The sequence below is a fragment of the Sus scrofa genome, chromosome 12 (genome assembly GCF_054392235.1).
Source record: "Sus scrofa isolate SSC_HxYL_T2T_F1_AM1 chromosome 12, Sscrofa_HxYL_maternal_Yorkshire_Landrace_v2.0, whole genome shotgun sequence".
NCBI lineage: Eukaryota > Metazoa > Chordata > Mammalia > Artiodactyla > Suidae > Sus > Sus scrofa.
In genome coordinates, this window is record NC_139394.1 from 36,132,403 (window position 1) to 36,149,981 (window position 17,579).

General features: G+C 39.8%; 1 protein-coding gene across 3 annotated transcripts in view; it reads right to left on the reverse strand.

Annotated features, from left to right (window-relative positions):
• The window catches only part of SMIM36 (small integral membrane protein 36), a 57,056-nt gene extending 40,523 nt beyond the window's left edge, over positions 1-16,533 (reverse strand). For all 3 annotated transcript variants that reach the window (XM_084983020.1, XM_084983019.1, XM_084983018.1), the window contains exon 1: positions 16,074-16,533. In XM_084983020.1, coding sequence (XP_084839146.1) covers positions 16,160-16,441 — 282 coding nt within the window. In that variant the 5' untranslated portion in view covers positions 16,442-16,533 and the 3' untranslated portion in view covers positions 16,074-16,159. The remainder of the gene's footprint in view (positions 1-16,073) is intronic.
• Between the last annotated feature and the right edge of the window lie 1,046 nt (positions 16,534-17,579).

Here is a 17,579-nt window from a genome sequence, read left to right on the forward strand (position 1 = left end):
ATTCTATTTCTCTTAGGGGAGTAACAACTGTTCCTCTTCTTCAAATGCAGGGCTTAGAGTGATGGACTCTCTCAAATGTTCCCCAGAACTTATGGCTGCAACTTTTAAGCACAATTCCTTGACACTCTGTGGTTTATTGGTTGTTAACAAAAGTAGTCTAATTAACACCTTATACTTGCATCAGAGTTTTCAAAATGCTTTAAAAGATATCATTTCTTTTGGCTGTCATAACAAAGTACAATGGTAGATAGAATAGATGTTATTATCCTGGCTTTTTCAGATGAAGATTCAGAAACTCGGTGAACTAATATAAGTTACACACAAGAAGTTACATGAAAAGTGCCAGAACTAGGTCCATTCTCAGCCTGGCACCTAAGCAAGGAGAAGACACAAAAATTACTCATTTAAACCTTTCTTGTTTGGTTCAGCCCAAGTGTTCTTCTGTATCTGTGTAACACCCAGAGTAAGCACTGATTCTAGCACTCACTTTACATTTCCTAACTTGTATTGCCAGTTTTTTTTTTAAATATATGCATAATGTGATGGATAATTTTATGTGTTAACTTGGCTAAGCTGTGATACCCAGATATTTGGTCAAACATCAGTCTAGATACTGTTGTGGAGGTGTGTATTTTTAGATGAGGTTATCATTTAAGTCAGTTGGCTTTGAGTAAAGCATATTATCCTCCATAATATGGGGAGTTCATCCAATTAGTTGAAGGCCTTAAGAGAAGAAGACAGAGGTTCCCCAAGGAAAGAATCCAGCCTCCAGGAGACTTGGACTCAAGTTGCAACATCAGCTCTTCTCCAGGTCTCCAGTCAGCCTGCTGCCCTATAGATTTTGAAATTTCCAGGCCCACAATTGTGCGAATCAGCTCCTTAGAATAAATCTCTCCCCTCCAACTCTCTCCCCACCTACTCTACTGGTTCTCTGGAGAAGCTCGACTAATATAGTCCCTAATTTATGAGCATAATTTGTTTTATAAATGTATTTAACCTAAACAAAACCAATGGATTCATAATGATACCGAAATTTAAAAAACAAAATAGAAATCCCCCACCCCTGCCCCAAACAAGCAAACAAAAAATGACACAAAAATAAAAACTCTGGACCCTGAAGTAATTAGGGTTTCAACTCCTTAATCTGAAAACTGACCATTAAAAGGAAAGAATTAAGCTTTATTCTGTCCTTCCTGCGTAAACCTTGCTAGAGTGTAACCCAGCACTAACTGATGAGGGACATGCTTCTTTTACAAAAGAATTCCAGTCAATAAATGTGAAAGGAATGTTAGAGCTAGAATTATTTTCTAACCTCTAATGCAGTCATTCCAACAATGATTAACAAAGGATGAACCCATGAGCTGAAATGGTGGTGGAGAACTTCACAATGGCCCAATCATGTGGACACCACCTGAGTCCATTTGCCTATCAGTAAAAGCTGGATGAATGACCCACATTGAGCATTCCTGACATGAGGCAGTGTACAGCAAACAGAACCATCTAGGAAGAATTCTTGTCAAAAAAGAAGTTGAATCTGAACCAAGCCTTTGACTAACTTCAATGCACAGGAAATATATCAACTAGAGGAAGAAATTAAAGCAAAGAATGAAACAAATGAGCAAACTCCAAGTAGACATGGTGGCTGAGAATGAAAAGGATATTGTCAAAAGACATCAACTGGGATCGTACCAGGCAAAACTAGGAGACATCATAAGAATTTGAGTCTACTAACTGCAATGACATGGTCCAGTTTTGCTCACCTATTTCCTTCTTTTGTCCTTCAATCAAGATTCAAAAGTCTGTCTCCCAAGTCAGGATGGGATGTCAGTCCCATGTCTGCTGAGTCTGCAGTCGGAACTGAAAAAGCTTGCCCACTTATCTTTGGAGGCTTGAAGCACTTGCATCTCTTCTGGCTTCCAGATCATAGGTGTCCCCATGCCAGTCTGTTGGCTTGGAGGCTGCATTATGAAATGCTTCCCTTTGCCTTTCTTTTACAAACTTGTAAGAGATATTTATTGTAGAAAAATTGAAAACTACATCTAAGTATAGAGAAGAAAATTTGCACAATTGCCCAGGGTGCAATATTATTAATACTTAAGTGCATGTGCTTTTATTTATTTATTTATGTATTTATTTTGGCCACACCTAAGGCATGCAGAAGTTCCCATGTCAGGGATTGAACCCATGTCACAACAGTGACAACACCAGATCCTTAACCTACTGAGCCACCAGGGAACTCCTAAGTGCATGTGCTTTTAGTCATACATCTATTGATTATATTTTTTGTACCATAATGGAACTATATTGTAAATGCTATTTGGAAATTTGCCTTTTTTCACTTAATATTAAATCATTAATATATTACCATGTTAATGAATTACATTAATTATATTAATTATCATGCTAATGAATTATTACTACAATGAATGCACGCTATTCCATTGTAGAGATCAACTCTAATTTATTAAACTGTTCCTCTTTTTGAACATTGGATTGTTGCCAACATTTTGCTCTTGAATAATCTTTGTATTTCTCATTCACTTACTTTTTTTCATAGTAGAAATTTCTGAAAGGGAGCTGTTGGTTAAAATGTTTTCAAATTTTAAAGGCTTTTTGGCATATATATCTGGTCAAATTGCTCTAAGAATAACTTGTATGAATATACAAGCTCAGCAAGAGCATGTGAGCAATGGAGTTCCCTGGTGGCTCAGTGGTTGAGGATCCAGTATTGTCACTGCTATGGCTTGAGCTACTGCTGTGATATGGACCAAAGTCCTTGCCCAGGAACTTTTGCTTGCCATGGGCACCCCGTGTCGCATACACCATATGGCGGGATTACCTGTAGGCATTATCAAGAGCATGTGAGCACTCATCTTCCCCTCCCCCATCATCATCATAACCACTAATGTTTATTAAGCTCTTAGTATGTGCCTGGCAAAATTCTAAGTATCTTAGTCATAGCGATTCATTTAATCCCCACAATTTCTCAGTGGTAGTAGATAATATAATTATTCAAAAAGCAGGACAGGGAAACTGACTATACATGATTGTATTTTAAAAATGGAAATGAATGAAAAAAATAAAAAAAGTTGTTTCCCCATCTTAAAATCCACTCTATTGAATAGCCCCTATTGAAAACTTGTGTGTGTCTAGCTATTATCTATGTATACAAAACTTGTAAGTGGGTGAATATACTTTGTTTTTTAAACATAAAAGAGATCTTACTACATATGCCCTCAGACTCATCTGCATTCAGCATTTTTCTTCTAATGCTCATCATGGCCATCTTTTCACAACAGTTCATGTAAGTCTACCTCATGCCCTTTTGCAGTTGTATGATAATTCATTGCATGAATGTGCCATAGTGGCTCATTTTCTCTCATCTCCCCAACCAGGCTGTAAATTCTATAAATCTATAGCACTACTCTTTGTCACTTAGCCAGGTCTGAGCTCAACAGCATGTGAACACTGAATGGAAAGCCTTGTTTTCTGTAGAGTATATATTTTCTCTGAAAACCCAAGTGTTTTACGTGAAATGGCCCATATGAGAAACACCACCCTAAGCAAGTTATAAATCTCTAGGCTTTAGTTAATGCCTTTCACAACTGGCTGCAGTTGGTTATATGCTGAGTCGTAATACCTTTGAAGTTGACCAATTAGATACACCATCCAAAGCATCTCAAGTAGATTGGAAAAATCACTAGGAAGGTACTTGGTAGGCCTGGGTTCTGGTATTAACCATGCCACGTGTCCCTGAGCAGGGCACTTTTCCTGTCTACTTCTCTTCACTGTTGTATTAGGGCTTGGAACTGGGGCCATGAGGGCCCAATCTAGCTATGAGATCCTATGAATTTACAAGCCAGAGCAAAAGCCACCGCTGGGAGCCATGCACTAAGAATGGGCATGACAGCTCATGTTTCCCAAAGAATCATTTTAACTCTTGGCATGTGCACTTTACATTTTTTAAGATGGAAAAATACAGAAAGGAGAGCATATGATAGAGTCTTAGCCTGCAAGTGAGAAGTGAGCCAAATCTGCCGTATGGTCTCCTAGAAACAGGGGTGGAGAAAACCAGTCTGTGCTATTCATCCTCTCCTACTTTAAGCACCTCCCAAACAGCTTCACAACCGTGATTTGGAATGCCCTGTTATGAAGGTGCAAGGAGACACTAGTAGGGTCATATGTGAATTCACTAATTTTATTTAGAAAGTGAAAAAAAACAAGGTACCAACATATATATATATAGACACACTATGATTATTAATATGAAATGCTATATATACACTATGATTATTAATATGAAAAATATATATAAAAGTGGCAGAAATTGCAACAAAATAGTATAATTATTATCTCTGGGTTATGGGTGATTCCTATTTTCTATACTATGATTATTAACATGAAAAAAATATATATATAAGTTGCAGAAAACACAACAGAATAGTATAATGATTATCTTTGGGTCATGAGTGATTTCTATTTTCTTCTCTATACTTTGCTCAGAGTTTCCCTAATGAATAGGCATTCCTTTTATAGTCAGAAAAATATAATCAGAAAAACACAAATGCTAATTAAAGAAACCCAGGCATATGCTTTATACTAAATGCTACTGGAGATCACTTAGCATAGTTAAAAATCATCATTATCTCTTTTTTTCTCCATTTCTGGAGTTTTAAAATTAACCTTAACAAATAAGTATTAATTTTAGAAGGAAAAACAACCCCACCAGAGCAGTTGCCTACCCCAAGTCTATTCTCTCTTTTTTCCTTTCTGATGAAACCCTGAATTTGGTAGGAGAAAGTCAATGTACCCTGCAAAAGTCTGCCTCTTCTAGGATTTCTTGCATTTGGTGGTAGACATCTGGTTAAGTTCTAGTCAATGAAACGTAAGGAGAAGTTGCTGAGTGGGCCTCACAGCTGACTTGACTGGTATGTACTGGTTTGCCCTTCCCCTCTTATTCCTCTCTCTGCCTGGAACTCAGATGTAAGGTTTGGCGCTGCAGTGGCTATCTTGTAGTGAGAGTACAACTTCAGAAATGGAAGCCATAAAGTAAAGCTGGTGGAGCAGAAATAAAAGTTCCTAGGACCTTGTAGGCATCTTGGAGTCATGGTACAAGGCTGAACCATCTTCCTCCCAACTTCAAGTTGCAGGAGAGATAAAAAGAGTCCCCATCATGTTTTAGCCAATGTGTTTTGTGTATTTGTTAGTCATGGCTGAGCACAATTTCTAACCAATACATCCACTTAAAAAACAAACAACTTTAAAATTCCTTGCCTCAGCAACCATCTGAAAAGAAGGTTTTTAGGTGGAAGGCAATTGAAATTCACTTAGGATCAAAATAAAAGGCAATGTTCTACAAAAAATTAAGGATTGTCTCCAATAAATCTAATCTGTTTCATATTATCAATGTTCCATGCTTGGTGGTAAGCTCATTATTTTTACATTTGGGGGCAATAGGTTGGTGAATACATCCCTGTAACTAGGAAATCGATGCATCACCATATGACTAAACTGAGACCATTTGTCACGGTTTATGCTGCTTCCAAAGAGCACGGAACAGACCTTGACTTGAAGAAGCATCAACATGGGGATGGTTACTTGGAATGTCAGATGAAAAACATTTTAGAAACTGGGGTATATGCATGCTTCCTGTGAGATAAATGGGCTCAGCCCTCTCTTAAGTCTCTCTTTTTGGCTCTCTGGCCAACCATGACACAAACAAAGGTGATTTTTCAGGACAAATCCTCCTGCCTCATTCCAAATGGCCAGGAGAAATGAGGTCAGGATAAAAGAGTGATGGGAGTCAAACATGCCAGAGCTGGAAGGACCTTGGTAGGTTGTTAATTAACTTCAATATTTTCTTTCTCGAGGTGAGTGGGTGGGGCCTAAGGCCTCCTAGGAAATTAGTGCCTGGGCCAGAGCTGGAATCTGGAGCAGCAGCAGAGTCTCAGGGCACAGAGGGACATTTTCAGTACCCAGTCTGGGGGAACTTGCAGCCCTTTTGCCGGTGGTTTCGAGAGGCAACTCCACAGAGGAAGAAGCAAAGGGGAAAGAAGAAGTTAGGTGATTTTGGTGGCACTGGGGCCAGACCAGGTAGAGAGGTAGAAGGATTCATCTTTATAGCTGTGATTTGCCAACCCTCCCCTCACTTTGCTGGGGTGGGGGCCAGCAGCCCGGGTGTCATCTGCTTCATTCACTATAAGACCTTCTGCTGCATGTTCCTAGTCTTCCATACTTGGGGACCTCAAAGCAGCCTGGCCACCTGCCTCTGGTGTCTGGGACAGTTTGTTTCCAAGGGCTACAAACTAGTAATTCCTATTCTACAGTGAAAATAAAACATCTTCCTTTCTCCAACAAGATGAAGATGTCCTGATGGGTTCATTCCTTTACTGGGTGCTGTGGGGATTGAAACAGACCCACGGGACACTGCCTCTTTTGTTGGAGGCACTTAAATCCAGCTAGGAAAGAGAATTCAAAGGAAATAAGTAGGATTTACGAAGCAGAATTTACTTCTGCACATATTAAAACACTCATCAAGGAATTCTGCCAAAACATCTTTAGCGGCACAAAGACCCAGTCCACACTTGAAAATTACTGCTCCTTTTTATTTTTTAAAAATATTTCCTAGATCAAGTTCTTAGACAGGATTCCCATCCCCATTCTGCCAGAGCAAAACCTAGGGTTAGGTGGAGGGAGACTGGAGGTTCCTGATTCCCATTATGCACAGGTGAAATCTGGAGGCCACATGGTAGAGTGGTCTGCAAGCTGAGGTGTACAGGAAGATCCATATAATGTGCATAAAATGTGTAAGCATACACATATGAGTATATATAAAGTATAACTATCTGCAAATCTAGACTAATTTAAATATGTGTTATTTAAATATATGTAAATGTATACTCATTCAAATACATACACAGATAGGTGGGTACCAAAGTTTTCTTCACTGAAAAGAACTCATGCTTAGGGGTGCTTGGAGGCCACTAGTTTAGAGAATGGACCTTAGAGTCTTGCCAAAAAAAAAAAAACCAAAAAAAAAAAAAAAATGCAAAGTGCTTAGTAGTTCTTCCTGCTGCAAGGAGAGCTTTGTGAGGACAGAACTCGTATCTGACCTGTGCTTAATGTATCCCCCTGGGCCTGGCACGAGGCCTATACAAAGTAGGTCAAATATTTGTCAAATAGATGAGGGATCGAAAGGTACATGCCATTGCTTCCGTGTTAACCGTCACCGCACATCCATCTGTGCTGCCCCAGCTGCAACACGAGCGTGCACAGAGATGAACATGGCATTCTGATTGAGATAACCTTTCAGTCACTCCCTGTTTAAAAATAGGTAAATCCTTCACACTCTTAACTCACTTATTTTTAGCAACAAATGACTTGCAGACACCTCACCACTAATGGTGATTCATCAATATGCCATGACTTATCACCAAACTTATTACACCCTATCATCTAATCCGACTGGATTCCTGCATGGGGCATGTTTATACAAATCACCACATAAACAGTGCTTTTTTTAAAAAATAAAACCCAAAAGGGACAAATGAAAGAAAAATCAATGTAAATTATCAGAGCAGAAGAGATTTAGGTTAAATTTAGGGAGACTTTCTTGTTGCCATTTAAGAAATCAATTGTTTCCTTGTCTGGGCCTTCTGATTTTCTTCCTGAGTATGTGTCTAGTGATTTTTGTATGGAAGTTTTTCTTCAAAATTCTATCATAACATTAGTTTTTCCTCCTCCCCTACTGGCAAGCAACTTCTCGCTGGTAAAATTCCAGGGTGAGAATGTCCTTATCAATTCTGCCAAACAGTTCTGATTCCAAATTCCATTGCCACGTTTCCCATGAACTACTCTTGGGCGACTTTAAGCCACCCTGGGAGCAGCAGGGTTTTCTTTCCCTTGGACCCCTTCATCCTTCCAAACCAAGTCCTCATTTTTCTAGTTATCTCCTGAACCTTGCACACTTGTCAAACTTAGATTACAGATGAGGCCAGTGGGCTGTAGGTAGGGCCAAAGAACTAGCAGATCCCAGCATACAGCTGGTGTTTAATTAAATAATAGTCAAGTACAGAGAAGCTTTGAAAAAAAAAAGTATATGTGGACAACTTCCCATTGGCTTGGGAGGATGTGAATTAGCTGAGGTCTTTCTTAATCTTCATGTCACGAAGCCCTTATCTCAGAACACTGACAGCCCAGGAAGGTCAAAGTCAATATGAGCTGTTACAACAGAGGCTTTTTTACTTTTTATATCGCAACCACTACTGTTCTCAGGGAAGATGAAGTCATGAGAAAGGGCTGTCCTTGGTACTCCTGACCAACACTGGACACTGTCTGCTCTCTAGTTCTCAGAGACTTTTACCTTCATCAAGAGATTGTGTTATTGGTGCTCCCCAAAAGTGAAGGGGTTGACAGATGGCAAAGGGGTGGGCTTTCTGTATCTGGAGGTCCCAGTTGCTTTGTTACTCTGCATAGATTCTGGGCTGTCATAGAATGATAGGGCAAACTCAGGGCTGAGTCAGAATTCCAGGGCTCTGGGAATTCCATTCTGTCCCCCTAAATGTTCAGGCAAGACAATCTGAAACTCTCTTCTCTGAAAAATAAGAGTAATGGTTCCTCTCCCTCCATTTTTTTTTTTTTTGGCAGATTAAATGATGTTTCTGGCACTCACTCAGTGTTTTTGAAGTTATCTATGAGATATCTGGGGGACTTGGATTCTTTTTTTTTTTAGGGCCACACCTGTGGCATATGGAGTTTCCCAGGCTAGGGGTAGAATTGAAGCTGCAGCTGCTGGCTTATGCCATAGCCCCAAAACCCTGGATCCGAGCCACATCTGTGATCTATGCCGCAGCTTTTGGCAATACTGGATCCTTAACCCATTGAGCAAGGCCAGGGATTGAACCCACATCCTCATGGATACTAGTTGGGTTCTTAACCTGTTGAGCCATAACGGGAATCTGACTTAGTTCTTTAGGGCTAGTCCTGAGTCTTTTTTTTTTTTTTTTTTTTGCTTCGACCCATTGTATTTACACTTGGACTTCATATATCTTTTCTTTGTGACTTGTGCATCCTCCTCTTTATAGAACTGAGGAATTCTTATTCTTCCCATGTCTTTACAGTCTATTTAGCAAAACCACAAGCATATTTTATTCCTCAAGACATTTCTCCTGTATTTAGTCCCCCTTAAAAACATAAGTGGTTACTCTGCTTGTGCAGGTCTCTTTCCCAGATAACTCTGATAAAGCTTGGCCCTTCTAGCTTTTGCCCAATGCCCCAATTCAGCATGGAGTCATATCCAAAAGAATCATGTCACTGACCCTAAAGGGCCTTGAGAAGTTCCCTGATGGCCTCGCAGGTTAAGAACCCGGTATTGTCACTTCTGTAGCTTGGGTCATGGCCGTGGGGCAGGTTTGATCCCTGGTCTGGGAACTTCCACAGGTTGTGGGCTTGGCAAAAAACAAAAACAAACATATGGTAAACATTACCTTTAGGCACTCTATTAGTTTGCTAAGCCTATCCTGACAATTTAACATAAACTAAGTGGCTTAAACAACAGAAACTCACTATTCACAGTTTGGGAGGCAAGAAGTCTGAGATCAAGGTGTTGGAAGAGAGGTTCATTCTGGTTATTTTTGTAAAGTGTTCCCTCCTAAGGCACTAGGGAAGGATCTGTTCCAGGCTTGTCTCTTACCTCCTGGTAGTTCCTTGGCAAGAGGTGTAAAAAGTCTGGTTTTCACAAGCATTATCCTTGTGTGTATATCTGTGTCCAGATTCCCCTTTTCTTAAGAATGCCAGTCATGTTGAATAAAGGGTCCACCCTATTCAACATGACTAGGTCCATCCTATTCCACTATGACCTCATCCTAACTAATTACACCAGTAATGATCCTATTTCAAAATAGAATCATGTTCTGAAGTACATGGATAAAGGTGTCAATATATGTCCTCAACCCATGACAGACACTTTACCCTATTTCCAAATGTCTCCCACATGTGGCCGCTCTCCAACCTCATACTCCTTCTCCTCAACTCCTTCTCCCCATCAATGAGCCTGAATCTACCAGAGCAGTCTCTGCTTCCAAGTGATGGGGCCCCTACTTACTTTCACCTTACCTGCTGGTATTAGAATATTTGCTTTCACTGTGTTGAAACCCTACTCAATGCCATATGCTTTCAGTATATTATTCTAAACTTTACCAACACTCATTTCCCATCATGGTGCAGTGGAAATGAATCCAACTAGGAACCATGAGGTTGCAGTTTTGATCCCTGGTCTTGCTCAATGGGTTAAGGATCTGGCATTGCCGTGAACTGTGGTGTAGGCTGGAGACTCGTCTCGGATCTGATGTTGCTGTGGCTGTGACCTAGGCTGGTAGCTGTAGCTCTGATTGGACCCCTAGCCTGGGAAACTCCATGGGAGCAGCCCTAAAAAGCAAACAAACAAACAAACAAACAAACAAAAACCAAAAACCAAACCAAAACAAACTTCACCAACATTAACGTTATATTTAAGTTGAAAGAGGCTTAGGAAGTTCAGTGATGCATAAAAGGCTCAATAATAGGTGGCAACGGAGGGGCATTTGAGCTCCACATTTCTGGTAAAAATCCTGGCCTTAGTCCACTCCACCTTGATGTCTTCTAGAACATCAGAAGACAATGTTCTAGTATAGAATTCCTTAAAAAACTAAATATAGGGAGTTCCTGTCATGATGAAGCAGAAATGAATCCGACTAGGAACCATGAGGTTGCGGGTTTGATCCTTGGCCTCACTCAGTGGGTTAAGGATCCGGCATTGCAGTGAGCTGTGGTGTAGATCGCAGACGCAGGTCGGATCTCTTGTTGCTGTGGCTGCGGTGTAGGCTAGCAGCTACAGCTCTGATTAGACCTAGCCTGGGGACCTCCATATGCCGCAGGTGCGGCCCTAAAAAGACTAAAAACAAAACAAAACAAAACAAAACCCAAAACCCCCAAAACCTAAATATAGAACTATCAAATGATACAGCAATCCCACTCCTGGGCATATATCCAGAGAAAACCATAATAAGAAAAGATACATGCATCTCAATGTTCACTGCAGCATTCTTTACAATGGTCAAGACATGGAAGTAACCTACATGTCCATTAACAGGCGAATGGATTAAGAAATTGTAAATTGGTACAACCACTATGGAAAACAGTATGGAGGTACCTCAGAAAACTAAGTGTAGAACTACCATATGATCCAGCAATCCCACTCCTGGCCATATACCTGTACAAACCTTTCATTGAAAAAGTTACATGCACCCCTATGTTCATTGCAGCACTATTCACAAAAGCCAAGAAATGGAAACAACCTAAACGTCCATCAACAGATGAAAGGATTAAAAAGATGTGATACATGGGAGTTCCCGTCGTGGCGCAGTGGTTAACGAATCCGACTAGGAACCATGAGGTTGCGGGTTCGGTCCCTGCCCTTGCTCAGTGGGTTAACGATCCGGCGTTGCCGTGAGCTGTGGTGTAGGTTGCAGATCCCGCGTTGCTGTGGCTCTGGCGTAGGCCGGTGGCTACAGCTCCGATTCGACCCCTAGCCTGGGAACCTCCATATGCCACGGGAGCGGCCCAAGAAATAGCAACAACAACAACAACAAAAAGACAAAAAAAAAAAAAAAAGATGTGATACATATGTACAATGGAATAATATGAAGCTATAATAAGAACAAAATAATGCTATTTGCGGCAACATGGATGGAACTGGAAACTCTCATACTAAGTGAAGTAAGTCAGAAAGAGAAAGACAAATACCATATGATATCAGTTATATTTGAAGTCTAATATACAGCACAGAGGAACCTATCTACAGAAAAGAAGGCAACTCATGGACTTGGAGAACAGACTTGTGGTTGCCAAGAGAGAGGGGGAGGGAGTGGGATGGACAGGGAATCTGGGATTAGTAGATGTAAACTATTGCATTTGGAGTGGATAAGCAATGAGATCCTGCGGGGAACTATATCGAATCACTTGTGATGGAACATGATGGAGGATAATGTGAGAAAAAGAAGTATATATATGCGTAATGGGGTCACTTTGTTGTACACCAGAAATGACAGAACATTATAAATCAACTATGATAAAAAATTTTTTATGGTACATATATACAATGTAATAGTACTCAGCCATAAATAAGAATGAAAAATGCCATTTACAGCAATACAGATGGACCTAGAAATCATCATACTAAGTAAGTCAGAGAATGACAAATATCGTATGAGATCACTAATATGTGGAATATAACAAAAAATGATACCAAAAAACCTTACAAAACAGAAACAAACCAAATTTATGGTTACCAAAGGGGAAACATGCGGTAGAGGAATAAATTATGGGGGTTGGGACATATATACACACTCCTATACATAAAATAGATAGGTAACGAGGACCTACTATATAGCAGGGTAATCTACTCCATACTGCATAATACCCTAAATGGGAAAACAATCTCAAAAGGAACAGATATATGTACAACTGATTTACTTTGCTGTATACCTGAAATTAACACAATTTTATGTCAAGTATACTCCAATAAAATTTATTAAAAAAATCTCAAGTCGCCTTTGGAGCAAAAGGGTCAATTCAAATAGCTGATGAATCCACTAGCAATTTATGTAGAACTCTAAAACTTGGGAAGTGCCTTCTTTGTACTATTCTTTACACTAGTGTACAATGTCTCTGTCACTGGGAATAAAAGTAATTAGTCTTTGTGTAGAAATTATTTTGAGTAATGCAAATGAAAAAGGGTGAAATAATGGAAAAACATAAACTTTAAAAATCATTAAATATGGTGTAAGATTCTTAACATCCTTGTATTTTCAATGATGCCTGTAATACTTCTACGAAATATTTTCAGTATTCTTTAGGATGTAAAAATGTGCTGTCATTACTTTTAGCCAAGTGATGAATAAAGTAATTAATAAAATTAAAAGTTAGATAATGAAAAAAAGAAGATAATGTTCTGGCCTAAGTATCATAATTTATTTTTTTCTCTGCTGGAGAAAAATATATCTCTATAGACAGCTTATTCAGGGGAGAAAATCGGAAAGACCGTTAGCTTATTTAATAGTATTTTAATGAGCAGTTTCCCAGGTTTGCAATTCTAGCACGGGAGAATGGTTATAAAAAAAGAGAACAGAAGGCAACACACTTAGAACTGAGTTCAGATGTTCCTTCCCACGTGGACCAGCTGTGTGGCCTTGCACAAGATCTAGTGCTTCTCTGAGCCTCCATTTCCTTATCTTTAAACTACTTTTAATTGGATTTACTCATAGGGGAGAGTGAGGATTAAGTGAGAGATGAATAAAAAGTATCTGGCACGTAGCAGTTTCCTGAGAAACTTCTGTTGTCCTCCCACCCCCTTGTCTCCTAGGTGTTTCATTTGTGTCCTTCCCACAGCTATCAGCCAAATTATGGTTAAACTATTGCATTTGCTTTAATAAAATTTGTGTACAATGGGAGAATAATGAATTAAAAGCAGGTGGAATAAGGGATTCCTAATCCCGAAAGGAAATAAAAATAAGGTTAAAGTATTTGAATTTAAAGAACTCCTTGGTTCTAACTGGCATGCATCATTTCCACAAGGCTTTACGATATCAGTTATAACTTCATGGCTATGCAACTAAGAATTCCATTGGGAATTGAAGCTTCATTTTAAAAAAGGAAAAAAAATAAATCACAGAGTTTTAAAATACAAACAGGTAAGAAATTATGCTATAGAAAGAGGACTGGAGGACAAAAAATAAAAAGGAAATAATAGGATCTTAAGTGTCAGCTCTGAAGCCAAATGCTCTTGGGAAAATCACTCTTCCTTCTGGGCCACTTTCCTTGTTGGTGAACTTCTTAAAGATACTTCTAGTTCTTATAAGATTCTAAGCATACCTGCTCTGTAGAAAAGATTAACATAACTCCAAATGAACTGCAAATCAAATGAACCAGAGGTTTGGAAAAGCGTAATGCCCTTTATCCCAACATTCACTTTAGTATTTTCAGTTTCTTGCTTTCCTTCTTTCCTTCTTTGTTTCTCTTTTCTGACTTCTGTTCCCTTTTCTGTTGTTCTTGTTACTTTAACTATTTGGTGTTTTGTTCTTCTCTTCCTCCTTCTTTCTCTGAGAATTTATTTTTATACCTTCCCATCTCTATTAATTTCTTCTTCAATTGACCACAATATGTGATTAATATATAATTGAATACATATATAAATTATAAATGAATGATTACTTCATATTCTTAATTTTAAAATTAGATGTGTTAGAGTTCCCTGGTGGTTCAGCAGATTAAGGATCTGGTATTGTCACTGCTGTGGCTTGGGTCAGTGCTGTGGCATGGGAATGATTCCTGGCCTGTGAACATGCCAAGTGTGGCCAAAAAAAATTAGATAAGTTGAACATTTTTCATTTCTCTCCAAAAGCTAAGATTACAATTATTGTTATTATTGTTATCACTTTTTCTTGTGCTCCACTGCTTTTTTTCCTCCACTGATATATTTTTGTCTCCACTAATTTATATACATTCCCATGACAGGGGAAAGAAATAAGGTTAGTCCAGGTGAAATTCACACTAAGGAAAGGGTAGGTTCTTAGTAGTTACCTGTGTATTCTCCCATTCACTTTACATTTTCATTGTTATTATAATTATTATTTTGTCTTTTTAGGGCTGCACCTGCAGCATAGGGAAGTTCCCAGGCTAGAGGTTGAATAAGAGTTGTAGCTGCCAGCCAACATCACAGCCACAGCAACGAGAGATCCGAGCCCCAACTACGCCACAGCTCATGGCCACGCCAGATCCTCGACCCACTGAGCAAGCCCAGGGATTGAACACACAACCTCATGGATACTAGTTGGATAGTTTCTGCTGCGCCACAATGGGAACTCCTGGAGTTCCCTTCTCATGTTAGGTGCTTGTGTCTCTGAGGAGCCCTGGCCTCTGAGCTGGCTTCTAGCAGAGCATCTGTGGTGCTTTCTTGTCCTGCATCCGAGTCATGCCTGACTCCTTCTTTTCCTCTTAGGCAACCAAGACTAGAGAAAGGGTCATGACGACACACTCCTTTCTTTGTATTTCCAACAGGGCCTGATTGGAAAAATCACTAAGTGAACATATATGCTGCTCTGAGTTCAGGAAAGGGAGAACTAATAAAAACATGCACACACAATAGAGACATAATTCAAAATTGTGGAAATAGAGCAGGGAAACAAATTTATTAGTTACTATCAACAAACATAGGGTACAAGAAGACAGCAAGCTGTGCTGTGGGGACTGAAATACCAAGCTTTGGAACCTCAGCGACTTTGGCTATGAGTCCTCAGTTCTTGCACACTAGGGCAGGTGAGATTTGAGGACTGGAGATTAAACATCTTGATAAGAAGTATGAAAGGGAATAATATTAATAATCACCATGGCAACTAACCCTATGTGCCAAGCACTGTCTCAAGTGCTTTTAGTGAATTAACTCATCTAAATACCCCCAAAGAGCCTGGAGATCTTATCACTTAGCCCTGAGGTGCAAACCAATGGCTTTGGTCAACAGCTAGTAAGTGAGGAGGCAGGGTCTGAACCAAGATTTGTCAGTAAATGACCGTGCTCTACTGTGTTCACCATACTGACTTACAGTGGGGAATAGACTAGGAAGAGCTGGTATGTGTAGGAATAACAATAATCTCTATATCTGGAAAAGTTCGATGTTTGCCTTGAAAAGAAAGGATTTGCTGAGTATAGGATAGATTTGAGCTAGTCCCATTCCTCATCTCTCTCTCTCTCTCTCTCTCACACACACACACACACACACACACACACACACACACACACACACACACACACACACACACAATTGCACTCTCTTCTTTGAATCCTTACTCAAATGTCAATCTTTTCTACAAGTTGCAAGGACAGCTTCATCAGGAAGGTACTTGTCACCAGCTTCACTAAACAACAGTATTGCTGAGATTTTGCATCTGGAGAAATTGACCTTGGGCTTCTTACCTTAACTAATGCTTCACCTACAAGGAGGATAATGAGAAAGCAGAAAGGAAGTCAGAGCTCCCACTTACATAGCCAAGCAAGACCCGGGTGCGGTGAGAATTGTAGCCATGTTGGAAATGGCTTGTCCAGAATGTCCAGTATCCTTCAGCCAGCCTCACACCATAGTGCTTTTCTTCCCCAGCAGAGAAGCATTCCCAAAATTAAGGCTGGGGCCCCTTGCCCAGGGGGCCCTGGATGAACTTTGCTGCATCACCACCAGATGGATGGAGGACTGAGCATCCAGGGTGGCCTCCGGAGGGTACTCCTTACTGGGGTCCTTGCCTCGACAGTCATACAGCACGCAGGAGATGAGGAAAACCAGGAGCAAGATGACGTAACTTGAAACTAAGATAATCAGGTTCAAGGTGACAGGGTCAATCTCCAGGTAAAACTCCATCACATCCCTCACGGTTGGGAAGTGGGTCTAGAGAAAGGCAGTCAGGTCAGTCTGGGGGCTGCTGGAAGCAAACCCTAGCTCATCAGAATTGCTACATTGGCTCTGGAAAAAAATACGTTAATCTCCACTGCTCCAGGAGACCTCACAGATTAGAGCTGCTTGGTTTAATAACTTAAGCTCTTGCTGTTAATACTGCAGCCACCAGAGCACAGAAGCTGTCTCTCATCAATTCACCTACGTAGAGAAAGAGAGAGAAAGGGCTCATATGTTACTGAAGTGTGGCATATAAGCAGGAGGTCCATATAGTTCATTGCCCAAACAGGCAGTTTTGGTGAACAAAAGTAAGTGCTGTTAATAAGCACACTCTTAAAAATCGGATGGTCCTGGAAAAATTGTTAAGTATCATCACCATTTATGTAAGGGAGGTTTATTCATTTTATTTTTATAATTTAGGTGTAGTTTATCTACAGTATTCGTTTCAGATCTACAAGACAGAGATTCAATATTTTTATAGATTATACTCCAAATTTTATAAAATATTGGCTATATTTCCTGTGCTATATAATATATCCATGTATCATTCATTTTATGCATAGCAGTTTCTACCTCTTAATCCCATACTCCTCTCTAGCCCCTCCCCCTCTCCCATTCCCTCTTCCTACTGGTAACCACTGGTTTTACATCCGTGAGTCTGTTTCTGTTCTATGTATTTGTCTGTTTTTTTTTTTTAATTCCACATGTAAGTGATCATATAGAGTATCTGTCTTTCTCTGTCTGACTTATGTCACTAAGCATAATACCCTTCAGGTCCATTTGTGTTGCTGCAAATGGCAAAATGCCATTCTTTTTTACGGCTGAGTATTATTCCATCACACGCACACAAACACACACACACATCTTCTTTATCCATTCCTCTGTTGATAAATACTGAGGTTGCTTCCATATCTTGGCTGTTATAAATACTGCTCCTATAAACATTAGGGTGCACATGTCTTTCCAAAGTAGTGTTTTCATTTTCTTTGATATATACCAAGGAGTGGAATAACTGGATTATATGGTAGTTCTATTTTTTTTTTTTTGTCTTTTTGCCTTTTCTAGGGCAGCTCCCGTGGCATTTGGAGGTTCCCAGGCTAGGGGT